The following is a 27,399-nucleotide window of genomic DNA, read 5'->3' on the forward strand; positions in this document are numbered from 1 at the left end:
GGCTGCCAACAGGATTGAGGGGCTGCAGGCAGGGACCCCCAAGCCAGCCCCACCTGCCCACTCTATGCAGCCCTCATGGGTGGTGGGGCTGGAGGAAGAGGATGCGTCCCCTCTGCCACTATTTCTTCACCTTTGCCGGTGAGGGACGCACACAATCTGTCAGGATGTGACCTGCAGGCAGCCCCCACACCTTGCTTTACCTGTGGGGACAGTTCTCAGCGTGGGGGGAGACCAGCAAAGCTCCACAGTTGGAAAAGTGACCTTTATTAAAAAAAAAAAAAAAACACAACAACCCCCCAAGTGTTCTGCAACAATAAACAACAAACCCTTGGTGATAACTTGTTACAACACGTGTGTGATGTCCACGCTGTCCTCTGCGAGGGGAGCAGACGGGGGGACACAGGGCAGCCCCACAGGGGTGGCTGCTGTCCCCCTGCTCCTGTCCCAGCCAGGAGGGCATCACCCTGCTGGGAACGTCACACCAGAGCTGGGACCGTCACCCACAGCAGGTGCTTCTCTGGGATATGGGATGCGGTTGTGGTCCAGCCCCCATCTCCCTCCTGCTCCAGGTGCTGGGCGCTGCGCCCTCCACAAAGTGACAGAGAAACCAGTCCCAGGATGGGGCTGGCACAGAATGTCCCCTGCCAGGAGCACAACGGTGCCACGGGCTGCAGGAGAGGAGCTTGGAGCTGCCGAGGTAAAGTCACTCCCGTGGGAGGCAAAACAAACCCAAAAGAGAGGAAGTACTTTTAATATGGGGTGCGGAGTCAGTCCTCAGGGGGTTACACCAGCCCCGCTGCCTTCTCCTGCACGTTGTACTCCTTGCTCCTCTTCACCTTCCAGCTGATGAGGGCGAGGAGGACGGTGCCCACAACCTTGTAGCCCACCTGCAGCCCCAGGTATCTGTGGGGAGAAGAGCAGGGAGATGCTGCATCTGGAGGTGGCACCTCTGGCCAGCACTGGGCTGAGATGGGGAACGTAGAATCATTTTGGTTGGAAGAGACCCTCAAGATTATCGAGCCCAACCATCAACCCAACACTGTCACTAAAACATGCCTCTAAGAACCTCATCTTCATTTTTCACAGAATCCCAGAATGTCAGGGATGGGAAGGGCCCTGGAAAGCTCATCCAGTGCAATCCCCCCATGGAGCAGGAACACCCAGCTGAGGTTCCACAGGAAGGTGTCCGGGTGGGTTTGAATGTCTGCACAGAAGGAGACTCCACAACCTCCCTGGGCAGCCTGGGCCAGGCTCTGACACCCTCACCCCAAACAAGTTTCTTCTCATCTTTAAGTGGAACCTCCTGTGTTTGTTTGTTTGCACCCATTGCCCCTTGTCCTGTCACTGGTTGTCACCGAGAAGAGCCTGGCTCCATCCTCCTGACACTGCCCCTTTCCATATTGATCCCCAGGAATGAGTCCCCCCTCAGTCTCCTCTTCTCCAGCTCCAGAGCCCCAGCTCCCTCAGCCTTTCCTCACACGGGAGATGCTCCACTCCCTTCAGCATCTTGGTGGCTGCGCTGGACTCTCTCCAGCAGTTCCCTGTCCTTCTGGAACTGAGGGGCCACAACTGGACACAATATTCCAGGTGTGGTCTCATCATGTTTGTTAAACCCCTCCAGGGACGGCCACCACTTAGTGGTCATCCCCGCCTGGGGGACGGGGGCACGCAGGGCAGGGGTACCTGTTGCGGAGGAAATCGTTGTTGTAGTAGGCGCAGAACCGGCGCTGGCTGCACTGCTTCTGCCAGTAGATGCAGGAGGAGTCGATGAGGGCACCGAACATGGCCGGGGCTGGCAGCCAGGCTGTGCAGGAGAGAGGATGGGGTCAGGCTGCCCGCCCTGCCTGCCATCCCCAGGGGGTTCAACACCTCCTGGGGCTCCAGCAAAGCTCTGAGCACCCACTGCCTCGCCCCAGCCTTGTTAGGAGATGGACACTCACCCAGCAGCCTCATTAGTAAAAACTGGACTCCAATGGCAAATGACTTTTCATCCTGGTTCACCACCCTGTGAGGGAGAGGCCACGGGGGGGTGAGAGCTGTGTTTGGCCAAGCGTCTTGGCCCGGTCGCACGTTTAAGAGGCCCCGTTGACCCCATCACATCGCGCTTCCCACTGTGCCTTGTGATTCCCGCCCCGTTGCTCACCGTAAAACCATCATGTAGAGGGGGTTGTGGGAGAGGCAGGCGACCAGTGCGGCCAAGGAGATGAGGAACATGGTAGGGAGGAGCATGTGGGAGCAGCTGAGCGGGCAGGAGCCTGTCTTGGCGGAGGACAGCCCTTTCCCAGCAGGGATCAGGGAACAGTTCGTGTAGATCTGTTGGAAACATTTGGGAAAATTATAAAACAAAGCGACAGCAGCAACAAAACCAAAAAACACCCAAATCCAAGAGGAGGGTTTTTAGCGATGCACCAAACCACATCACTTTGCAGAAGACTGACAAGAGTGTCAGCTCCAATTTTAAGGCATGGACATTGGATCCTGCAATGGGATGTGTCAGGGTCCCCTTTTCCCCAAGCAGCCTCATGGAGTCACAGAATGTCCTGAGTTGGGACCCACAAGGATCATGGAGTTCAACTCCTGTCCCTGCAGTGACAACCCCACAGGTCACCCCGTGTGTCTGAGGACGCTGTCCAGTCTCTTCTTGAACACTGTCAGGCTGGGCCGTGACACCTCCCTGGGAGCCTGTTCAGTGTCCAGCACCTCTGGGGGAAGAACCTTTTCCTCATGTCCCACTGACCCTCCCTGGCACATCTTCTGCCATTCCCTGGGTTCTGTTGTTGGGCACCTCCCAGGGCGTTGCAGCAATTCTCCATCGCACCTTCTCAGGACTCCAGCGCCCCTGGCTGACCTCCCCACCTCAAAAAGGCTCTTCCACGCTATTGCAGTTGTCAGGTTCTTACAGCACCGTCACCAGCAAGCGAGGTGCCCTGTGCTTTGCAAACCACCCGTTTTACTCACCTCTTGCTTGGGAGTGGAAGTGGTGGTGGTGCTGTTGGTACAGCCAGCGAAGCAGGGGGAGAGGTACTCCACGTTGTTTTCTCCGCACACGGGGTGAAAGATCTGCTCCGAGCAGTGGCACCCGCTCGGAGCCTTAACCTGCTGCTGGGAACTCAATGTACTGCCAAAAAAGAGGAGAAAACAAAATTTAAAAATTAAGAAATAGGACAGGAGGAAGAAAAATCCCTCTTAGTTGTTAGCCAGTTTCCCCATTCCTATTTCCCTGGGACACTGCCAGCAGCAGGCTGGCCTCGTGCCAGACCCTGGTGCCTGCAGGTACCTCTGCAAGCGTGTGAGGAACTCAACAGTAATTATGTTATGTCTGCAAACAAGTACTCACACACTTACTCCCCTCCAACCCCCCCCCAGCTGAGAACGAATCAGCCAAATGCCTGGAGAAATACATCTGGGCTCCATCCAGAGCTGTACAAACAGATGTGCTAACAGCCCCAGCTGGAAGCACCGTTCAGACAGAAACTGGAAGCGGGATCATTTCCAAACAAGCCTGACGACAGCGCGAAAGTCAAGAGGACAAACGCAATGATCTGTCCTGTCTTGCCTTACTACCTAAGGGAGTTCGTCTGCTGGAGTGGCACAGGCCATCTCCTGATGTAAGTCAACACCAGGGACCTGCATTTGGTCATGGTGGGATGAGGTTGCTCCATATCCTGCAGGAAGCCAACACCAGGGACCTGCCTTCAGCCATGGTGGAATGGGGCTATTCCATCTCCTATGGAAGCCAACACCAGAGACCTGCTCTTGGCCATGGTGGGATGAGGTTGCTCCATCTCCCATGGAAGCCAACACCAGGGACCTGTCCTTGGCAGTGGTGGGACAGGGTTGTTCCATCTCCCATGGAAGCCAACACCAGGGACATGCCCTTGGCCATGGTGGGACAGGGTTGCTCCATCTCCCATGGAAGCCAATAATAGGGACCTGCTGTTGGCCATGGCGGGATGGGGCTTCTCTGTCTCCTGTGGGAGCCAACACCAGGGACCTGCCCTTGGCCATGGTGTCCAGCCATCCACGTAGCCCACAGCTACGCAGGGATGGAGGCAAAAGGCATTTCTGCACTGCTGACATTGCCTGGGTGGGGAGATATCCCAAATAACCAGTCTCCTTTCCCATGCAAGTCCCTCCAGCAGCCCCGAGTTACACCAGCAAAGCCCATCAAGACTGGTGTGTCCCAGAGGAGCCAAGACCCGACAGTGACAGTAAGGGGTGAATGCAGTGAGGCCAAGGTGCCACCCAAAATTTAGCACTTGCAGCACCTGATGTTGAGCTGAGGGATCTCCTCACATTTGGATCCTTGGGCTCATGCAGAAAGCTTGAGGTGCCCCTGCCTTGGTGGACTCCCATACGCTCCTGAATTTGCAGTGCAGATCTCAGAGCAAAATATAAATGTGTCGCTCACACATGAGTTCGCTTTCCCTCACGGTTATTGAAGTTGGAGAAGCTCATGGGCTGTCCTGTCCCTCACCTGCCCATCGCACCCCTGGGACAGGAGGCTTGTTGCTGGTGAAGGTAAACATCTGTCCAGGAGCCCCTTGCTGGGAAATGGGCACGATGCACCCGACAATGAGACTGGGGTGGAGTCTAAATGTTGTTTTAGTCTTAAAAATACATGGTAAGAGCTGAAAGTTTCCACCCGGGTGAGGAGAAGGGTGGTGTCCAGCTGGAACAACTGGAGTGCATGAGGTGCACACGTGTGAGGTTGATGTGGACACAGGCACTAATATTACTTATTTCCCCCTAGAAATCCAGAATGAAAAGTACACCCTGCTTGTTTGGTACAGAAAATCAGCAATAAATGCCTTTCTAAGAATTCTGCCCTATCTAGCACTTAGATCTCCTACAGGCAGGTGGGATCAAGGAGCAAGCGTGGCGATGTCTGCTGCCTCTTCCCCTCCACCTGCATGTATCCCACCCCATGGACAACCAGGTTAAGAGCTGGAGGAACACAGAGCTGGAAACAACCCAAGTGCTGGCGTTACCTGGGGGGGTAGATCCCATCGATGCGCCCTGTGGAGCAGCCCATGAAGAAAATGGGCAGGCAGATGAGGATGGAGAAGACAAGCACCACCACGGCAAAGCGGGGGATGGCCCGCAGGGAGAAGGCAAAGCGTTTCATGATGATTCCTCCTAAGAGCATCCCGAGCGCGGCTGCTGGCAGGTTCACAGCTCCTGTGGAGGAACAAAGGTGTCAGCTGGGTGTCCTGCATGCCAAGCACTGAACTGCTGGCAGGAGGTGGAGGTGGTGACTTTGTTGACCTTGTGGTGGTTGAGAGAAACCACAGATCACAGAATCCCAGAATGTCAGGGACTGGAAGGGACCTGGAAAGCTCATCCAGTGCAATCCCCCCATGGAGCAGGAACACCCAGCTGAGGTTCCACAGGAAGGTGTCCAGGCGGGTTTGAATGTCTGCAGAGAAGGAGACTCCACAACCTCCCTGGGCAGCCTGGGCCAGGCTCTGACACCCTCACCCCAAACAAGTTTCTTCTCAAATTTCAGTGGAACCTCCTGTGTTCCAGTTTGCACCCATTGCCCCTTGTCCTGTCACTGGTTGTCACCGAGAAGAGCCTGGCTCCATCCTCCTGACACTGCCCCTTTCCATATTGATCCCCAGGAATGAGTCCCCCCTCAGTCTCCTCTTCTCCAGCTCCAGAGCCCCAGCTCCCTCAGCCTTTCCTCACACGGGAGATGCTCCACTCCCTCCAGCATCTTGGTGGCTGCGCTGGACTCTCTCCAGCAGTTCCCTGTCCTTCTGGAACTGAGGGGCCACAACTGGACACAATATTCCAGGTGTGGTCTCTCCAGAGCAGAGCAGAGGGGCAGGAGAACCTCTCTCAATCTACCATTACCCAAGACAGAACAAAACCCGAGGCACCTGGTACCTACAAGAAACCTCAGCCTCAGTAGTCTGGCTTAGAGATGCAAGATCAAGTTTGGTGCATAATCGCCTGCTCTTGACCCTTCATTGATCATCTGAGTGGTCCAGACCCAGTTCACCCATGTGGTGGGACTGCAGATTTGCAACAAGACCAGTTGCTGGCCTAAAAAGTGAGCAAACAATTCTAGACAGTATCTGAGACAAGACAGCCTGGCCTTCAGCAGGCATCTCAGATCAGGAAAGTCACCAACCACTTAGGTGACCCTGAGGTCTCAGCTGAAAATGGGTTTCCAAGGATTTTCTCCCACAGAATTAAAAACCTTGGGGCACATGGGCAGGTGGCTCCCGGCTGATGGATCTTTTCAACCCGGTTGTGCTCACCAATGAGAAAGTTGGCGTAGGAGGAGGAGGCACCATACTGCTTCTCCAGGAACTTGTTGAGGAATGTGGACAGACCCGCGATGACTGAGGAGAAGCTGCACTGAGCCAGCACCAGGAGGATGAAGAGGGGGTTGAGGAGTAGTCGGAGGAAGATCTTTGGGAATTCTACAGGGAAACAGCAGGAAAAATGTGTTTTAGCCATATGAGCCTCGGGTCAGCAATTTGCACTGTGAAAAAAAGGCACATTTAGGCTGTTCCCAGTGAGTTAATGCAGGGGATGTCTGAGGCCATGGGAAAATGAAAGAATCGTTTTGGTTGGAAGAGACCCTCAAGATCATCGAGTCCAACCGTTCCCCACCCCTGGCACTGCCCCATGTCCTGAGAACCTCATGTCCGTCTGTCCAACCCTCCAGGGATGGTGACTCCAGCACTGCCCTGGGCAGCCTGTTCCAATGCCCCACAGCCCTTTGGGGAAGAAATTGTGCCCCAGATCCAACCTCAACCTCCCCTGGCGCAACTTGAGGCCATTTCCTCTGCTCCTGGTGCTTGTTCCTGGGGAGCAGAGCCCGACCCCCCTGGCTCCAAGCTCCTTTCAGGCAGTTCAGAGATCAGAAGGTCTCCCCTCAGCTCCTGTTCTCCAGTTGAACCCCCAGGTCCCTCAGCCGCTCCCATCACACTTGTGCTCCAGCCCCTCACCAGCTCCGTTCCCTTCTCTCAACTTGCTCCAGCACCTCAAAGCCTTTCATGAGGTGATTCCCGCCACCCCTCTGGCTGCCATTTTGAACCCTGAGGTGATTTTGGTGCCGCCATTTTGGGCCCTGAGCTGAGGGGCCCAAAACTGCCTCCAGGATTGGCGGTTTGGCCTCCCCAGGTCCCAGCACAGGTTCGGTCACTGCCCTGGGCCTGCTGGCCACACCAGTGCTGGTACCAGCCAGGACGCTGGTGGCCTCTTGGCCACCTGGGCACACGCTGGCTCGTGTTCAGCCGCTGTCACCAACACCCCCGGGTCCTTTTCCACCGGGCACTTTCCAGGCACTCTCCACCCACTCAGCACAGCCCGGTGCCCCCAATAACCCCCATCGTCCATTGCCAACCCTTTACTTTTTATGAACTCCAGCAGCGAGGTTTCTTCAGCCGTCCCCTTCTCCATCTTCCTCAGCATCCCAGCCTCTGCCTTTGGGTCCTGGGGAGGGAGAGCAGAGCAGCCGGTGGTGAGGGGCAGCAATGGGACTGGGACCCTCCTGGCACTCATGGAGGCTTGGGGGGAGCAGAGTCTGTCCCACATGCCCCTGACCCCCAGCCAAGCATGATGGTTTCCTGCCTGTTGCAGAAAAGGGGTGAATAATCTCAAAAATTTCCTGAGCAGAACTGGAAGACAAAAGCTTGTCCTGCTCAGAGGGGTTTTAAGAGCCTGGAAAGCTTTCCTGTCTTGAACCCTGACAAGATACCTGATTTTTTTAATTCTGCAAAAAGTCTGAAAACGAAAGGTGAAGACAGGTCAGCTCAATTTTTTTTTTTTACCAAAGGAAAAGTCTATTTTTCACCCTCCCTGCCCAACTTTATCCTGGTGCTCCTCCCTTGTATGTGACACTTGAGGATGCTGTGCTCTGAGCAGGGGTTGTCACTGCTGATGACACTGCAGGTGTCAGGGGAGCGTCACCTTGCAGAGGATGTTGCGGTGCAGGGGTTAAGATACAACTGTCACCAGCAGAACACCCCGGAAGGGTCGAGTCCCCACAGACAGACCCCTACCAAGGAGGACTGCGTGCAGAAACCGCAAGACACACAGTAATAGAATTACAAAACAGTTTGTGTTGAAGGGATGTTCCCAGTGCCCCCCCTGCCATGAGCAGGGACATCTTCACCAGCTCAGGTTGCGCAGAGCCCCGTCCAGCCTGGTCTGGGATGTCTCCAGGGATGGTTCAGCCACCACCACTCTGGGTAACCTGGGCCAGGCTCTCACCACCCTCAGGGCAACAATTTCCTCCTCATGTCCAGCCCGAACCCCACTCCTTTAGTTTAAAACCATCATCCTTTGTCCTGTCACAACAGGCCCTGCTGACCAGTCTGTCCGCATCTTTCTGATCAGCCCCTTCTAAGTCATTGTTTGGCCCCAGGGAAGACACAGGTCTACCCAAAACCATCCCAACAGATGCTGTCAGTGCAGCCAGTGGGAAGGGCATGAGGTCTGGTTTTGGTCTGCTGAGCTGTGGTGGTCCAGCTCTCTGGCTGGTGGTGAGGAAGCGAAGGGCCTGGTCCTTCATGTGTTGGAGGACTTTTCCTTTGTGAGAAGTTGTAACCACACCTGAGAAGGGTTGCTGTGCTCCCACTCCTCTCCCTCCCTGAGCGCAGCCCTGGAACCAAGATGTTCTGGCCCTCCAGAGATCAGGTCTCACCTCTCCTTTCACCATGTACCGAGGGAAAAAGAAATACGGAATGGACGTGAGCACCAAGCAGCCCGAGGAGATCAGCAGTCCCAGCCACCAGGCTCCAATCCACCGCTGGTCCCTCGGTGTCAGGGTCACTGTTGCTGCAAGACACAAGGACCCATGGTAAGAGCTCTGCTCCTGCACACCTGAGGGTGAAAGTGGCAAATGTCCCTGCAAACATGGACTGCTGGGGCATGAAGGGTCTATGTAGGTACAGTCCAAGCGTCTTGAGCAAATGGATGGAGGTGGGAGCACCCACTGGTGCTGGTAGCAAGACCAGCCCTGTTTGTGTTTGACGTCCTTTCCCCTAAGCCAGGATCCTGCACCGACACTCCCCATCCAAAGTGCCCCGAGCCTCCCGAATGACCGCGGGATGGATTTAGTCAGCATGAAGTATGCTGGTGGCATGGGTTCAACGCTTCCCGGCCGAGCCAGCCAGCAAGGCGGCAATGACAGGGCCACAGCTCCATCCTCCTCCGCCTGGCACGTATGGTGGGTTTGGACCACACTGCCTGCCAGGGATGCTGAGACAGGGACCGGGAAAGGGCACAGCCACTTTCCTGGAAAAAGTGTTCTCCCATTGTTCCAGGCTTGCAGAAACCCAGGGAAGGACCCGTGCCGGCAGAAGAACGTTGTTAATGAGCCTGGTTTCCGAGTGGATGAAACTCTGGGCGCCTTCTCCGGAAAAAGGAGGAGAAGGTGAGAGCCGCTCCGTCTCCAGCACAGACATCCTTTGGCTGGGCCAAGCGATGCTCACGGGAGGGTGACAGATTGCTTGGCTTGGCATGGGGACCACATCTCCCCATGGCTGGGATGTTGCGGCTGAGAGAGAAACCAGCAGTAGCCTCTGGGTGGGATCCCTGTGCCAGGATGCGGCAGGAGAAGAGCCCACGCCCCACTGAAACAATTGCCCCACTTCCCCAAACAGGACCGCTCCACTTGGACGTCATCACGGAGCGACCGGGCAGAGGTTGCTAAATCCGTCTGCCGCCATGGGGAGCGAGCCAAGGCTTTTTGCCATTTCCTGCCCCAAGTTCATTTATTATTCTTATCAGGCACCGGACAAAAATGTCAGGCGAGCTCTGATCTCCCTAAGGAAACACAGGAAAAACCACATTAATGATGGAGCTGGGCAGAATTCCTTAGTGATTAAGTTACCAGAAATAATAAGCACACACCGCAGATAAAGAAAATAAGCCCCGCGGTGGTGTTGGCTTAGTCCCTCGCTGTGCAGATGCTGGTGAAGGGTGGTGGGGAGGAGGAGGGGTAGACTCAAGCCTTCCCATGCAATGGTTGCCCTGTGGTTGTCTTCTCCATCCCTGGATGCTTCAGGTGTCCCTGCTCCTCTTCCCCACTGTGCTGGTGTGATACTTAGTGTGGTGGGCAGACCCCAGCGATGACCACCAGTGCTTCAGTGCAGCACCACGAGCAGGACATTGAAATGTCCCTGCCACAGGTCTCTGCTTCAGTGGTGGCCTCAGGAGCACCTGTAGCCTTCTTCATGGGGAGGTGGAGTGGAGAAGTGCACTGGGGGTGCCGTTCCAGGTCAGGTCTTTTCAGGGTAGCAAGTTTTGTGGGTCACAGGACTGGTAACCCAGTGACCTTCTGACTCACAGGAGGCTTTTAGGAAGACCATTGCTACATGAGAAATACTCACCAATGTCAACTCTTCCAATATCCACAAAGAGGCGCAGCACCACGGATCCCAGCAAGTACCCAAAAGCAGGGCCGAACACAGCGATGGCAAAGAGAATGGCTGAAAAAAAAGGAGCAGAGGGAGCCCATGTGAGCAGGAGTTTCACTGCAGATATGGCTTTTGTCTTCCCACGTGGGCTGGGAATGGTGTTATAACATGCAGAGGAGATAAACCATCTTTTACCAAGCAGCAGATGATGAGAAGGTCCTTAGATCCAAGCAAAAGAATTTGGTGCAAACTTCAGGGGAGGTGAAAGATGCTGAGGGCAAAGAGGCCAGCAGGTCACCCTCGGTTCAGCTGAACTATCCCACCCAAAAAAACAGATAACTTGGACCTAACCCATAAGGTCAAAATGTTTCCTTTCGACTCCTTTGGAATGAAAAAGGATTCAAGTTTCCTCCCTGAAAGAACCTCCTTGCACAACCTTTTTAGGACGTGCAAAAGGAGACAGTTTGCTTGCATGGCATTGACCAGTTCTGTGCATTTTGCTGATCTGACGCTTGCGAACATGCTGAGTACAAAACCGCCTGATCCCTCTGCTGTGCAATTATTTTAAAAGCTTTTTTTGCCTTTTTTTTTTTTCCAGTTAGGCAAGGCAGCACTTTTGTTTTTACAACATAAACCGAAGTATTGATGGGCAGGGTCTTTAGATCCTTCTCTAAGGGATGTATTTAAGCCTATACCATAGATGGTGGCGTTCCCTTTCATAGGAGGATGCCAAGACCTAAACCAAAACAGGACCCAAAGAGCAATGGTGTTTACATTGTATTGTGGTTATCCAGACCCGCCGTAGCCATATCCCCTGCCACAGACACTCCCACGGTCCTAAAGTGACCACCAACATTAGGAAGAACAAGCCAGCCCCATTTTCCTTCATTGCCATGGTATGCAGGTTTGGGAATCCAAAGAGCACTCAGAGAAGAGTGATCCTGCATCATGGGGGGAAGATGAGGATGAGGATTCTCTGTCCCTCCTTTTGCCAGCCCAGATCAATATATTTAAGCAAATCTCTCCTCACAGGAGATGTTCTGCAGAGCTCTGAGGAGGTGCAGCAGCCCTTTCCAGCAGGAGCCTGGAGCAGAGCACGCCTGGGTGGGTCTGGAGACCCTGCCAAGCACTCCAGGGCTTGTCCAAAACCTGTCCTCAGGAGCTGAATCCCCAAGGCTTTCGCTTCTCCTCCAGTGCCTACCTTATTTTGGAACATCCGCCTTGACTTCCAAATCACTCTGACAGCTTTGGCTGCTTGAAAGACATTGTTCGGCACCAGAAGAAATCAGGTTTTTAAATAACTTATGGGCTGAGCTCAAAGCTCACATAGGCATGCCGGCACCAGATCAGCTTTGCCGTTCACAGATTAAAAAACGCAGTTTAACATGGAAGCCAGCACCTCTCCCTTTGCAATCAGCAAGTCCACCTGAGCGTGGGAGGCCCCACCAGGCAGGGACCAATTCCGTGGCAAAATATGTCAATTTTGAACCCTTGATGCAAAATCTGGGTTAATTGGCTTCTGCAGGCTGTCGTACCTCTGGTTAAATCATGCTCAACTGATGCTCAATAAGAGCAGGAGATGACCTCTGAGAAGGTTTCCTTATTGCTCTTGCCTGCTATGGATGGCGCAACTTCTCACAGACGCAAGGGAGAAGCCCCAGCTCATCCATCTCATTTCCTTGCCCTGATTCTTTGGCTTCCTAACATACACACTATAAATATAACCCTACGGAGAATAGCTGATGATCAAGGGAAGAGAAGGACCAGCCTTTAAATAGGGGAGGATCTCATCTGAGTCCCACTGGCTGCTCCAGCCATGTCCACCAGTTCCTCTCCAGATGAAGCACCCCTACATTTCACCTCTAAGGTCTGGAAGAAACAACGCAACGCAATATAAAGTAACGGTTCCACTTACCAACATATAGCGGGGAATTGTTTGGTTCTGCAAAGTCATCTACGTAGGATATGCCGAAGGGCTGGATGGGAACCGTCCCAATCCCAGCCAGCAGCTGGGCGATGACCATCATTGCCCATATGCTATTGGCCTCCTTCTGGGGGTCCTGGGTGGAATTTGGGCACATGAATTTATTATCTGCGTAGCAAAGTTCAGCCTGGGCCTGGGTCTTGTTGCCTGAAAGGCAGAAGAAGGTAATTATTGCATTCAGAAGGGGTTGCAAAACTGTACTGAAGTCAGGCTTAAAATAGTAAATCTCTACCTTAAGCCTTTACCTCCAAACACTGAGTTTAAATTGTGTGTGTGCTGGATAAAACCCCTTTTTTTGGGCAGGGACAGGCAACCCAGTCCAGAGTGTCCTTGTGCTGGGCCAGCTGATGGTGATAAGGGTGGTGGGACTCACCGGCGCTGAGCGTGGTGTATTCATAGGGGTCTGATAGGAAGTGGGGCAGGGTCACCAGGAACGCGCCCAGCGCCAGCAGCAGCCCCCCCACGCCGATCACCCGCGGGCGGTGAACTCGGCTGCCGAAGTAGCTGACGAAGATGATGAGGACCACGTTGCCGATCTGGAAAGGGCACAGCGAAACAGGGAGAATGTTAGAAGACATCACGGAGGAAGTTACAACACGATAACTGGTCCCCCATGACTGTGCCTGTGTGGGTGGAGGGGTCTCTTATCAGGCGGCGTTTGACCCCCACAAGAGCAGGATCGGGACAGCAAGTCCTTCACCCTGCAAGTCAGTGCTCCCTCCTCATCCAAACCAGCGAGCCAACTCCTTGGCTTCTGTCCCCTTTGTTGTCACGGATGGCTTCTGAACCTCCCTGTCATCTGGCTGGGGCTCTTTTTCAGCACCCACACATGCCCCTCGCCCCATAGGATGTGGCATAAACTAATCATTCCCCCAAACACAGCAAGAAATGAAGCATATGGCCTCCATTCCTATGACTCTAAGCAGGCATGAGCCCAGCTACAAAATCCAGCTCAGTGCAAATGTTTGTGACTCTGGACATTTGCAAGTGCATATATGATTAGCCAAAAAAGATATGAAAACATGCAGCTTGCTCAGGCAAGTAGATGAACACTGTAAAATTACCATTACATGGGTTTTGTCAGCCTGGGACAAGCTAAATATTATTTTACCCTCGGCATGTATGTCTAAGAACACTTTTTACATATGTTTACATGGGCTCCCTTGTTTATCTCTCTGTGGTTTGTGTTCTTAGAATCGCTGCAGCCGTCAATGAGAAAAGATCGTGATCCTGGGCAGGCAGGGAAGCTCACACAGAGCACGAGTAAAACACAGAAATCTCTCCCATAAAGCACAGAAATAAAGATGATTCTGTTGTCTGCACTCTGTTATTCTTTAAGAGCATGGATATATCCTATTTCATCCTTTTCCCTTGATATTCTTGCAGTAACAGACTTTTACATGAAGTTTGCTTTGGTATTACTTCTTGAGACTCTAAGTCTCATGAGCATAAGCACTAAGTCTCATGAGTGTAAGTCCTCTAGTGCATAAGAGCACATAGGTTACAGCTTTGAGATACTCTGCAGGGCTTAATTACACCAGTTTGGGATTATCAGTATAACAACTGTCCATACTGGGTCTCTTTGCATGGTTTGGACCTAGTCCAGATCAGTGGAAGTCCTTCTCTGGTCTTGATAGGCTTTGAAGCAGTCATTTTGGGGCTGGACTAGATGACCTTTGAAGGTGCCTTCCAACCCAAACCCTTCTGTAATTGTGATCTTAACCTCGGATGTAGGTGCTGGTTGAGGTAAGACCTGGACATCTCCTTCCCAAAGGACCTGGGAGGAATCCCAGTGTCCAGCTTCTTGGTGGAGGATCCCACACGAGCAGACCAGCTCTATGCAAGGTGGGCTGTCACCAAGCACTTCTTTGGCTGTGCCATCAAAAGAAGCCTCTGCCAGCAGGTCTTTTCCTAATTAGCCCTAAAGAGCTACCAGTTCATGAACTGAAGGATACAGTTCATGACAACATGAGTTGGAAAACTTATTCTGGGGGAGTAAGTGATTAGAAAGTGTTCATGAGAAATCCCTGGCCAGCTCAGCAATATGCTGCCAGTGAAAGACGGTCCCTTGCTACAGGGCCATCAGGAGCTGTAAGCACTGGAGAAAATGGCTAGATCTTGGTGGGACTGCTGGCCAGGGTCTCCTTTTAGAGCAGCTTGGAATGACACAGGCCAGGGTCTTTCCTAAAGCCAATGAGAAATCTACGAAAATAGATGCTTTTATTAGAAATTGCTGCAGTTGCGTGGGTACTACTCGTAATAAAATGTTCTTCTTCACAAAAGCTGTAAGAGCTGTGATGAATGGAGAAGAATCACACTGTGTGTTTTCTGTCTCCCAGTCAAGTCTCTGCTGGAGACGTATGACATCCCAGGGTGGAGAGGTCAACTCTGAAGTGACCTGCTTTCTGCTGCTGTCCTCTCTGAGCCCAGGTCCTCACCACATCACCCTACGTTAAACCTTCCAGCAGAAGTGAAGTGTGATGAGGTGTCCACATATAGACATGGCTGAGGAAGCACTGGGCTATTCTAATCCTTTTCTGGAAAGGTCCCCTGCATTGTGGCCACCCCTTAGGGCCCCAACACAAGCGTCTCACCCAGTTACCTCATGCAAGCTGGAGATGAAGCCCGAAGAGAGACTGGAGAGCCCAAAGCGCTTCTCAATGGTGGTGAGGCTGCTCTTGAAGTTGGCGCTGTAGAGGAGCTGGGAGAGCTGGAGAAGCCCGTGGCACAGCACAAACACCTGCGGGCAAAAAAGCCATGCCATCCCAATTAGTACCCAGTTAGTGCCCTGCTGATGTGTCACTGATGGAGATCGTGCCCAGTGAGAGAGATTTGAGAGTTGTACACATGAGGACTCAAGTTGGCCAACTCAGTTGCACCTCTGACATGCAACAGATCTACTGAAGGGCTCAGTCCTGGATCGCTAATTAATTTGGCTTTGCAAAATGAGCGATGCAGTATTCAGAAGAGAGGGCGAGGAGCTCTGTTTTTCTCTTTCTTCTGCTTTACTATTATTAATTCTAGTCTGGAGAACAGGAGCTGAGGGGAGACCTTCTGATCTCTGAACTGCCTGAAAGGAGCTTGGAGCCGGGGGGGGTCGGGCTCTGCTCCCCAGGAACAAGCGCCAGGAGCAGAGGAAACGGCCTCAAGTTGCGCCAGGGGAGGTTGAGGTTGGATGTGGGGAACAATTTCTTCCCCAAAGGGCTGTGGGGCATTGGAACAGGCTGCCCAGGGCAGTGCTGGAGTCACCATCCCTGGAGGGTTGGACAGACGGACATGAGGTTCTCGGGGACATAGGGCAGTGCCAGGGGTGGGTTATGGTTGGATTCAATGATCTTCCAACCAAAATGACTCCATGGTTCTAATATTAATTAGTATTTGCACTGTGGCAACCCTTGTGCAACCCTCAAGAGCAACTCTCCAACCCAAGCAGGACCTGTTGCACTGGGAGTTGTACGGTGATAAACGGGATCCAGCCGGTCCATGCACAGACCACGTTAGGGCCAACCCTGCAGCTGAAAGGAACCCATACCAGTTTAGACTACCTGAGATCCAGTATTTCCAGTTGTCCCCTTGGATGCACTCAGCTGTAAAGCCAATTAACAGAACCTACTCCAAGGGGTGTTGCAAGAAAAAGTGGGAAAAAAGGGTTTGTAAGTCCCAGAGGGAAAAGATGAAATATGCACTATGTAGTCTCACGATCGGAGGACCTCTGTAGTATTCTAAAAACAGCGTCTTTCTCTTGAGCCAGGTTATGAGCTGAGCCAGAAACCAAGCCTAATGGAGGCAGAGCTTGCCTGGAGCAGAGGAGGGAATATTATGGGGCAGGGCAGAAATGTGGTCAAAAGCGCCCGGGTGGCCTGGGAGAGGAAAGCGCTCTCAGCCGGGGATGCAAGAACCAGCTCACAAGTGTCTTTTGATCTATATTTAGTGAGAACAGTTTTCCTTTATTTTTATTGGAATGGAATGCATCCACACGGTGCCAAAAGTATTTTAAAATCATTAAAAAAAAAAAAAGGAAAAGGTATTTTTATTTAAATTCAGAGGAAATCAAATATTTGCTGAATACCGGAAGCGTGTCCCACAAAGATAATGGCGGGAAGCCCAAGATGATGAATGAGGGATCAAAGGTACTTCAGGGCTGACAAATTCCTTATGTCCTTGGCTAGGAGAGCAGCAGTACTCATTATTAGTATTTCTTTGAAATGGTAGTAGTGTCCAGAAGCCCTGACCCATTGTGTGGAATTAAAAAACAACACCCAAACCAGAAAAAGAACGAAATTGTCCACCCAACATGGAGGATTCAAATGCCAGAGGTGGGTGGAGTGGCTTTTTGGGCACAAGGAGAGGATGCAGAGGCAGGTTAAGCGATTGCAAGAGAATTTGGGTGCAAGAAGATGGCAAGAAGATGAGTGAGAAGACGGGCAAGAAGACGGGCAAGAAGATGGATGACAAGATGGGCGAGAAGATGGGCGAGAAGATGGCTTCTTGGGAAGCTTCTCCTGCAAGGGAGGACAGCACCAACCAGAGCTGGGTATCCAAAAGTGTAAGAGATGCAAGAGATGGTGACAGATGTGGGAGAGAGGTGGACTAAGATGAAGGGGAAGGAGAAAGTGGAGCCCTGGCAGCATGGGGACAGGCTGGGAACAACCTGGAAAGCACGGAAAAGCAGCAGTAGAAAGACAAAGACTATAAAAGAGGGAAGATGCTATCATGGGGTCTCCAGACACATCTTGGAGGGGTGTCAGCGGATGGGCTGACATCAGCCAAGCATCTGCCACTGCAGTCATGGAGCAGGAGAGGACGAAGTCCCAGGCTGGGACTTTGCCCCGACAAAAAGCCACCAAACGACAACGTGGGGTGTAACGTGGGAAACCCTCCCAGACAGACAAAGTGGAAGTGAAACATGTGAACGTAAACTCCTGAAGCAGAATGACCTCTGCACCCTCCAGCTATCAGCTCCTACATTCAAACACCCATCTCAGCACATGGTCTTGCAGGCGACAGCTGGATCCACCGCCTTCTTCTTCCCCAGTCCTGAGCTGGGATCACCGTGTAACTAGACCCACCAGGCTGGTCTGGAGCAGAGAGGTGACTCCAGCGAAGATGAGAAGTGAAGAGGGGATTTTGCTGCCAGAGAACATCAATTTTTGTTCCTGCAGCTTTGGCCAAACCCTACTGAAGTCATTGCAATAAGGAAGCACTGGCTAAACATCGGTGGGCCGGGACCGCCCGAGACACGGAGCAGCTGGAGGGGGAGCCCTCCCGGCGCGACGCGGGAGCCGGAGGAGCCAAGCTGTTTACCAACGGGGAGGGAAGAGGGTGGATCGTGGAGGCTGAATTTAGCGCAGCAAATGTCAGCCTAATCCCAAGGCAGACGGGGAGATGAGACGTGCTGGGGAGAGAGAGGATGCTGGCGGGGAAGAAGAGGAGGACAGGCAGATGGAGTCCCCAGAATGCTGGGGTTGGCAGGGGATGGGGAGAAGGTCAAGGCATGGATGGACCATGGGGAACCAGCACTGACTGTGCTTCATGAAAAGATGGAGGGCAGGAGATTAGAGGGACAAGCTGTGGTCGGAGAGGACAGGGAGGATGGGGCAGAGCTGGCAGGAGGTGAGCTGAGGTGGGTTTGAGCATTGGTGACAACCTGAGCAAAGCAGAACAGCCTTTGCTCCAGGACTTGTACAGCTGGAGCTCAGCTTTTCCAGATGCACTTTGACTGTCCGAAGGTGAGAGATGAACCTGGTCTCAGACTTTCCCTGCATTCAGCAGACTCAGCTCTAAATAAAATAATGATGGTGCAAACCTTGAAGGCTCTGAGTGCAAATAGCTGAGAGAGGGCTCCCCAAAAGGAGCCCATGCACCCCCTGACCTTGGCACAAGCTGAGATGCTCCAGCTGGGAAGACCAGATCTCCAAGGCTGGTGGAGATGAAGGCTCTGTCCCCTCGGAGGTCCTCATGGGTCTCTCCCATCCCTGTCACTCTCCTCATGCTTCCCCATCCCCACATGTTCTTGCTGACCACCCACAACCCGCCGGTCCATGGAAACCTGCGCCAAGCTGGTCCCTTCCAGCTGCAGAGAGCACCAGATGTGCTGCGCTGGCCCCACGCACCCGCCGAGCAGCCCCAGCAGGGGAAGGAACTGCCGTCATCCATCTTCCATAACACTGAACGGAGAAGGAGGTTTTAAAGAAGAGCCAAACGCATTCGAAGGGAGGTTTTGCTGACGCAAAGCAGGCACAACGCACCGAAGGCGAAGGCATGGTGGGAGGTTAAGGAATCGGGGACACTCCCACGAATACAAAGCGCTGACCCTCCGGAGCAGATGCTCCCATCGGAGCTGGGTGTATTGCTGGAGCTGCAGGCCAGCAGCGGCCGCGGGCAGCCAAAGGCGTGCACCCACACGCACCCGCATACCAAATCCCCTCTTAATCATCCCCATGTTTCCCTCGGAGCGCCTGAGCGATCCCGGCTCCGGGCTGTTTATACAAGACACTTGACTCTTTTCCAAGACCCACTTCATTTAAAAGGGAAGCAAACGCCTGGGGGAAAGTCCCTCGCTGGTCCCCCCACCCAGTTTGTGGGGACAGGCTGACACCTCCCAGGGCAATGGCTTTTTTGTGAGGAAGATAAACCCACCCCGTTGCAGGGAAGCCCTCCATGGCCTGGACAACGCTTCCCAGATTCAATCAGATCGAACAAACCCAAACCCCCTTGGAGGAAATGTTCAACAAATAGTCGACCCAGAGGGCTGGTGGGGCTAAGAGGGGGCAGGCTGGGCTGCAGGCAGTCCTCGGGCACGAGGATCCTATCCTGGCACCAAGACATCCCTGTGAGATGCCAGGTATGGCCATGGTGGCTGGGCCACTCTTGGGGGACAGCTGAGAAGGTGTTTCAGTCCTTGCAGCCACCTTGCAAGGCCCACTCGCACCCTTCTCCACTTCCCTGCAGCTCACAGGCTCTGGGAGGGGAGAGGGATTCTCCTAGAGCCAAAAAACAGACAAGGATGAGAAAGAAAGAGTCAGGGGGAAAACCACCCTTGAGGTGAGTGCTCTTGGGGTTGGAAGCTTTTGAAGTCAGAGAGAGGTTGCTGGTCCCAGCTGGATGGGTGCACCGGGAGCAGACAGGGCTGTGGGCATCTCTAGTCCCTTATCTCTCTTTCCACTGTTGCTTAGGTAAGATCATGCACTGTCACTGGCCCTAACAAACAGCTCCTAAAGGTACACAGAGACCGGACTTTAGGGAAGTTTATTATGAGAGATGAGCTATTTCATAAGAGGTTTTTTTAGGGGGTAGAGTGGGGGCCCATCCCTTAGTCACTAATGCAGCCAATAATAAAATGCTCGGCAAGCTGGGCTATATAAGAAAAAAAAGCCAAACTTGAAGTGCTTGATAACCCCAGCATCCATGTGCAGGACACAGGCCACAGTCAAGGCCAGGTAACAAAGTCCTTTTTGTTTCCAAGGAGTGAACTGCCCCTGTTGGGAAGATGCTGCTGCGTGTGGCATTGCCACTGCCCTGTTCTCTCTGCCACCCGGAGGGGTGAATTAAGGGTTAATTCTCTGCCCTCCTTCCCCTATGGCAGCCACACTCATGTCCAAAGTCATCCCTCACCTCGTTTATCAGTGTCTGCACCTTGGTAGCCCTGCTTGGGGATAGAGAAGGTAGAAACCTTGAGCTGCCGTTGCAGGGAGATGCAAAATGAATCTGGCTGGAGTAAATGTTTGGAAAGGAGTAAGAGGAAGGATGCACTGTTAAATCTTTCCCTCTGCACAGTACTGTTTGAGTTGACTTCTGGGCTCTGGAGGGCCAAAGCAAAATTGTCTGACCTTGGTGGAAAGTCACGGCCCCAAGCAGGAGACCCCAACCTGCCCATCTCTGTAGGCTTCTTCCACTTTACTCTCCTGAGCTGGCAAGGGACAAAAAGAAAGGGGAGGGAGGAACTTTAGGAAGTAATAAGAGTATCCCCTAAATTATAACAGTCAGGGAGAAGATCGGCTGTTTATTTTAGAGCTGGTATATGATCAACACTCACTACACCAAGAGGTCCTCCTGCAGAGGGATGGCTGAGATCACTCAATCCAAAAGGAAAATATCAGCTGGAAATGGAAAGTACACAGACATGCATGGAGAAATGCACCCCTCCTTGGCATATCTTTCCTACACGCAGCTGCCTAGATTTATAGATCCAAATATACTATGAAAGATGAAAAAGAAAAAAGCAACATTTCCACGGAAGAAATCAAACACCCTGCCATGCGGCACATCCCTTAGCACAAAACCTCTGACCCTGGAGGATGGTCCAATGGCAGAAGTTAGCTCCTAAATTTTATTTCTACTGCAAAAAACTAATAAAAGCATTAAAATGGCTAGGGATTGTCTGAAGCACCCCACTGCCCAGAATATTACTTGTAATGAAGACCGTCTGCGTGCCGAGTAATCCTCGCTTTACAATCCCCAATTGCCAAGTGCAAAGACAATGTTTGCGCTTTTTGCAGTGAAAGTACACACGGGATTTCCCTGCAGTTACAACGGTGCCCTTGCAGGGTCTGTGCAAACCCTGCTTTGCTCAGTAAAAACCTATCCCTGCCTTAATGTGCAGGTGTACATGGCAGACGTCAGCAAGTAAGGCTGTGAAGGATTGCTGAGCCCAGACCCTCGGTGTGTAAGGTGCGAGGGTTTGCTGCTTCCCAAGCTACTGAGAAATTCTCCTGCCTGCAAAACACGATGCGCATGGTGAAGCAGCTTTCTTAATCCTGCAACCGAGGTGCGCAGTGGGGCTGAGCGGTTGGGTCTTTGCTCCTTTGTTTTTCCAAAGCTCTCTTGGCTTGGGGGCGCATCAGGATTTCCTTGAGGGTAGCTTCAGCCCGGCTCTGTTCTTCCCGACCCGCAAGTGTGTGTACACGCTCCTCCCGCACGCCCGCGGCCTGGCCGTGCCTCCCGCTGCCTATCAGCGACACTCCTCCTGATAATCTTATCTACGCTGACCACTCCTTGCTTGTGTTTGGGCATGGAACCACCTCGCCCCTCATAAAATTACCTTGTCTCATGTCTCCTAGACCTTGATCCCACTAAACTTTCCAACTCATTTTACCATCTGGCTCTTCCCCATCTTCTTCCTCATCCCGCTGCTGGTGCTGCTGGTGAACACCAAGTGGTTCTTCCCTTTAGCAACATGATCCTAACAAAACCAGACATAACCATGGATCCATCCAAACCCAACCTTTGCTCTCTGATGTTGGCACCATCACCACAAATGCTGGAAGACCCCAGTCACAGTAGGTCCTTCTCCCCATGCCACCTCACTAGTCCTAAGGACCCTGCTGGCTTCTTTGCTACAAACGCTCATCCAGCTCATCATCTCTCCTTGCATAGTGCCTGATATTGATTTTCTTGCTTAAACCAATAGTCCTAATCAACAATGACTGTCTCTTCTCAGTGCTTCCCCCTCCAGACTTACAGCCATTGACATGATGAATCTCCTCATCTTGCTAACAGCTAAATAAAGCAGTTCATAATCTTTTCCAACAGGATGTGAGAGCACAACCGTTACATCTCTGGGATTCTGAAATACACTCCTCTCAGCAAATTCCTTCAGTCCCTTTAAAGAAAGAGACAAAAACCTTGTCCTGATGTTTTGGGACCTCAGAGCCAAGGCAAGGCTCCTGTTTCTTCTGCTCTCCACTCCTGGCCATTGCACCCTGTGTGCCCCCAACATCTTCACCCTGGGATGCTTTAAAGCCTGAGCACACCCTGAGAGCCCATGGTCTCCTCCTCACCTTGCTGTCCCCTTCCCTACACTCTTCCATACCAGCCCTCTCCCTTCCCCAACACAGCACTCAAGTTAAATCCATCCCTAAGGCTTTTAAACCTCCTCCTGGACTCCTTCCAGCTGACATAAGCGACAATAACTCTCTGTTATCCTCCTGCTTCCAACCATTACGCGCTGCTCCCCTGTGCTCTCCAGCCAACTGGCTTCCAGCTGAAACCAGTCCAACTCAGCAACAAAACATTCATAAAGCTCTCCTCGTCATGTTTGCAGAGATCCCAAACAAGCAATTAGCTATCAATGAAAATTGCATAAAACCACAAAAGAGACAATAAAGGTGAGGAAGCCAAAACATTTGGGGCAACGCAGAGATAACACCTTGGAAATAATCCTTTTTCAGTGGCTGTCTGGGCAAGATGGGTATATACATGGTGACTGAAGGCAATGGTTAGGACTCTGGACTGGGGGGCATCAATGGGATCCATGGCCATGCTTGGGTATCATAAAGACCAACCATCCACTCCACTTCTACACCTTTCAAAGCTGTTTTGTTCCTCTAGGCAATGAGGTCCTCAGTGTCCCCAGTGCCAGCAGGTGCTGGCATCCACCTGAAGGTTGGTTGCATCCTATATTTGCCAAGCAGAACAACTACAACCTTCCAGTGCCAGTCAGCACAACCCTGCAAGCTCTGGTGAATGTCAGGGTTGGGGGCTGTCCTTGCTCTTCACCAATCTCCACCATGGCTGCGGGATGACCAAGATGCTCCAGGCTTCTTGCAGGGGACAGTGCTCAGCAGCAACCTCCCAAAGACTGAAAACCTCCTGCATCCTGCTTTCTCACTTCAAGGTGATTCAAGACAAACAGTCAACTTCTGGAGGGGTTTGAGCAACCCTGCCCCTTCTGAGAGGGCGCTCACAAGCACAAGCACAACGACCTGGTTTATTCCAGCTATGAGATACAATGCAGACAGCAAACACTTGGTCGGCTGAGCCAGGCAGTGCCTGAAAGATCCGCGTAGACAGAGCTGTGGTGCCGGGTGGTGTAATCACAGGGTTGGCTACAGTCGGTAATACCCACGTGTAACAGGGAGTAACTGCTACAGCTGCAATGCGGAACTGTCACCAACCACGTTCCAACGGAACACAGAGAGCAGCTGTAAATCCTGCTGTGTCACAGCATGGACACGAGCCAGCAGGGCATCACCTCCCTGAGAACCTGCTTCTGCACTGGTCTTCCTGCATCCCACCAGCACCTCCACACCATCTATCCATCCATCTATCCATCCATCCATCACTGGTCCTCCTGCATTCCACCAGAGTCTCCACACCACCCATCCATCCATCCATCCATCTATCCATCCATCCATCATCAGTCCTCCTGCATCCCACCAGCACCTCCACACCATCCATCACTGGTCCTCCTCCATCCCATCAGCACCTCCACACCATCTATCCATCTATCCATCCACCTCTGGTCCTCCTGCATCCCACCAGCATCTCTACACCATCTATCCATCCATTCATCCATCCATCCATCCATCCCTCCCTCCCTGGTCCTCCTGCATCCCATCAACATCTCCACACCACACATTCCCAGAGCTGCTGGTTCCATCCTGCTCTTCAAATCCCTGTAAACCCACTAAAACCACTGCTTTCCACCAGGACCTCTGTTGCCCACCATGCTTCCCACCTCCAAACATCAGCAGTAATGGGGCCAGTCCCAAAAATCACCTCAGGGTCAATGGGAACTGATGCAGGGAGACACTGGTCCCTGTCATGGGGAACACGGAAGAGAAAGATGGTTTGCACAGAAAAATAATTTGTCATTTTTGGCCCCAGCCCTGCAAATGATCCCAGTACGTGAGAGGGAATAAATACGAGTTTCATAATTAGGACTTGGAGCCGGCTGCAACCAGGAGATTTTGTTGTGTTGGAAACACTGTCCTGGCCAGAAACTGTCATCACTTATAAGAGGACGCTACGTCTCATTAATTTAAACCCCTTTGTAGTACCTGTCTCTGTGTGGGATGATGCCAGCAGCTTCCCACACAATTAAGTGTTGGAGGAAAACTTTATATCATCTGTTATTCACAGCACCAGGGGCTTCTCCTACAAATGAGGGCTCTAAAGCCATATAAAACAAGATCCTGACAGTACACCCTGCCCTCTGACAACCCATTCACAGCAAAACGACTTCCCAAACCTGGAAATCCAGTTGTGACACTTCAGTTTGCTACTAATTTTGGGGGACTGAGAAGATTAAAAACTGTGCGCAGGATCCTGCTTTCCTACCATGAAGCAGGGTTTTTTTTTTTAAATGTATATGTATTTTTAACACAAATGTCACAGCACAGAAAGAGCAAACAGGTCAGGAAAGGGTGGGGGAATGTCATTGCCTGTCAATTATGCACATCTGCTCTTAAAGGCAAGAATTTTCCTCCTTTGGATGTGTGTCCTGACTCCCCACCACCCCAGAGGGTGGATATCGCCCACCTGATGCCAACAAGCATGTGTTGATAGAGCCCAAAGAGCTCCTCAACAGTGCCAGTGTCGCACTGTGTTGTTGCTCTCGATTTAGCAAAAACCTGATGACATTTTGAAACATTTAAGCTTTACGTCCTGAAAAAGGCATTGAGTTTGGCAACGCTTTTGCATTTCCAGGGTATTTTTGCACGCTGAAGGGAAGAGCATGAACTGCAAGAAGGGCTCTGGTTTTGGATGACTTTACTCACCCCGAGCCATGGTCATTACTGCAGCAGCCCAGACAGGATCAGGACCATCTTTTGCACCCCCAGCAGAGAAGGGGTCAGGTCACCAGGTTCCCCCACAGGCATGTCAGAGTAGCCCGAAAGCAACCCTAAATTAACCACAGTAATCTTGAGCTCTTCCTCCCAGAGCTCACAGCCATAAAGGGCCACCAGGTCACCTGCTGGCATAACCCAGCCTGGGCAGTGGGGACCTTCAGGGATGTAGGACTGGAAGACATCATCTGAAATTATGTTCCCAGCCCTGGGACACCCCACCATATCGTCTGTTCACCCCAGCAACTCCAAAGCTTTGCTGCTCACCCCACCGTGCTGTGTGGAGGAGCTACACCATGGTAGCCTTCAGCATCCCCCCAGCACCCCAACAGAGATGCTGCAGCCACACAATTCACTGAAACTTTTGCTCAGAGTCACAGAATCACAGAATGTTAGGGACTGGAAGGGACCTTGAAAAATCATCCAGTCCACAGAACAGTTTGGGTTGAAGGGACCTCCAAAGCTCCCCAGTGACCCCCCCCTGCCATGAGCAGGGACATCTCCACCAGCTCAGGGTGCTCAGAGCCCCGTCCAGCCTGCCCTGGGATGTCTCCAGGGATGGTTCATCCACCACCTCTCTGCCCAACCTGGGCCAGGCTCTCACCACCCTCAGGGCCATCAATTCCTTCCTCATGTCCAGCCTGAATCTCCCTCCTTTAGTTTAAAACCATCACCCCTTGTCCTGTCACAACAGGCCCTGCTGAAAAGTCTGTCCCCAACTTTCTTATCAGCCCCTTTTAAGCACAGAAAGGCCACAATAAGGTCTCCCTGGAGCTTCTTTTCTCCAGCTGAACACCCCAACTCTCCCAGCTGGTCCTCCCAGCAGAGCTGTTCCATCTCCAAGCCAGATGCCAAGCCCAAGCAAGCAAAGCCCAAAGAGGGGTGGGCAGTGCTGTCCTCCATGCACAGTGAGGAAAGACGGGTGTCAGATGAACTCCAAAGCCACCTCAGACAGCGATGCGGCACACTCCTGAAAACTCACTCATCTGGGACACGCTGACAAACCCTCCCTGGTGGCAAACACAGGCTCACGTTCACCAGCACCAATGGCAAATCACACCCTGGCTCCAGGCATGGCCGAAGCTGCTCTGCCCACGGGCAGGTGCTGCCGGGAGCCGCCGCTCCCCAAAACTGCACCCGGCTGCTGTGGATGCCAAACGAGGCACAAAAATCCCCCCAGCCTGGGGACTCCTGGTGAAGACAGGCAGAGGTCCCGGGGATGGGAATCAGCATGCGCAGCAGACTCAGTGCCCATCCAAAAATGAGCCAAACTGTGCCGCACGGGAGAAAAAATACGGGGCGAAGAGCGCGATGGTCAGCAGGGTTTAAAACCGGGGTGGCTGGTGTTCTCTCACGCAGGCGGTGAGCTCAGGAGCCTGGAGCTCGGGCAGGGACTGGTTTTAAGGTGACAGCTCCTGCCTTGCTAATAGGGGCAGGTGAGTAACTGGGCAACCAACACCAGAAAACCTACTTCAACCCGCCAAGATTTCGCTTCTGTCACTCCAAATGCCCTGCTCACCCCAGTTTTTAAAGCAAGGTCAGTGTTATAATAGGGCAGTGTTTTCTTTTTGCACCAGGATGTGGTTAATCATTCCCTAAGCAGCAGCACACTCTGTACCGGACGCCGTGGGTAAGAAGCTCCACAGCCCACGGAGAGCTGCCCACGGAGAGCTGCCCACGGAGAGCTGCCCACACTGCTTCCACAGGGCACAACACCCCCGCACCAGGCAGGGTACCACCCCAAAACCCACCGAGCGGGACGGACCTCAGCAGCGTTATCCAGGACTGCCCGAGGAGTTGAGTTTCAAATTCTGCATCTTAGCAAACACCCATAATTTTACTGGCAGTTCATACCGGGGATGTGGGGACCCATGGGATGGACGGGGGTCGCTCCTCGCATGAGCATCCTCCTCCCTGCCCACCGGAGACGCGCTGCATCCCTGCCAGGCACCGCTCCTTACCTTGATGTTGCAGAAGATACTCCGGGAGCAGGTGCTGGACTTTTTGGGGATGTCAGCTGGGGGTTTGCCGGCTTCGGGGTGGACTCCCATTGTGGCGGCTTCTCGGGGAGCCCCCGAATAGCTGGGCTGTGCTTGGGCTGCCGTCCCTCTCCAGCTGGTCCCACCGCCGGCAGCACACACGGTCCGTGCCGAAAACCCTCTGAGCCCGCGAGTGAGGCGGGCAACCAGAGCGCAAAGTTTTTATAAGTCTGCTCCCGGAGCGATGATGAAACCCTTTCTCCTCCCTCTTTTGCTTTGCGCGCCGAGGGAACTTTAAAGTTGCAGGAAACCGGTGCACAGGGAGCAGGTGGGAGCCGGGGCTCGCCGGTTTGGGGATGGGGAGAGTGGTGGGGTGACAGTGCTCGCCCACCCGTGGGGACACCCAGCTCCCCTCAGCTGCGCTCGCATCGGAGGCTGCAGGACAAGGCGCCAGCAGCACAGCCTTCCCGCAGGAAAAGAGACTT

General features: G+C 52.8%; 1 protein-coding gene across 1 annotated transcript; it reads right to left on the reverse strand.

Annotated features, from left to right (window-relative positions):
* Nucleotides 1–247: 247 nt before the first annotated feature.
* On the reverse strand, nt 248–27,399 carry SLCO2A1 (solute carrier organic anion transporter family member 2A1). Its single transcript, XM_065844621.2, has 14 exons — nt 26,897–27,399; nt 14,969–15,106; nt 12,740–12,902; nt 12,298–12,513; nt 10,356–10,454; nt 8,666–8,799; nt 7,371–7,452; nt 6,270–6,434; nt 4,992–5,181; nt 2,959–3,118; nt 2,144–2,313; nt 1,941–2,005; nt 1,684–1,804; nt 248–903 (listed from the first exon to the last, which is right to left on the reverse strand). Exons 1-14 carry the CDS (start codon nt 26,984–26,986, stop codon nt 783–785), a joined length of 1,914 nt encoding a protein of 637 aa, XP_065700693.1. The 5' UTR covers nt 26,987–27,399; the 3' UTR covers nt 248–782.

This window comes from Patagioenas fasciata, chromosome 9 (genome assembly GCF_037038585.1).
Source record: "Patagioenas fasciata isolate bPatFas1 chromosome 9, bPatFas1.hap1, whole genome shotgun sequence".
In the NCBI taxonomy this organism is placed as follows: domain Eukaryota; kingdom Metazoa; phylum Chordata; class Aves; order Columbiformes; family Columbidae; genus Patagioenas; species Patagioenas fasciata.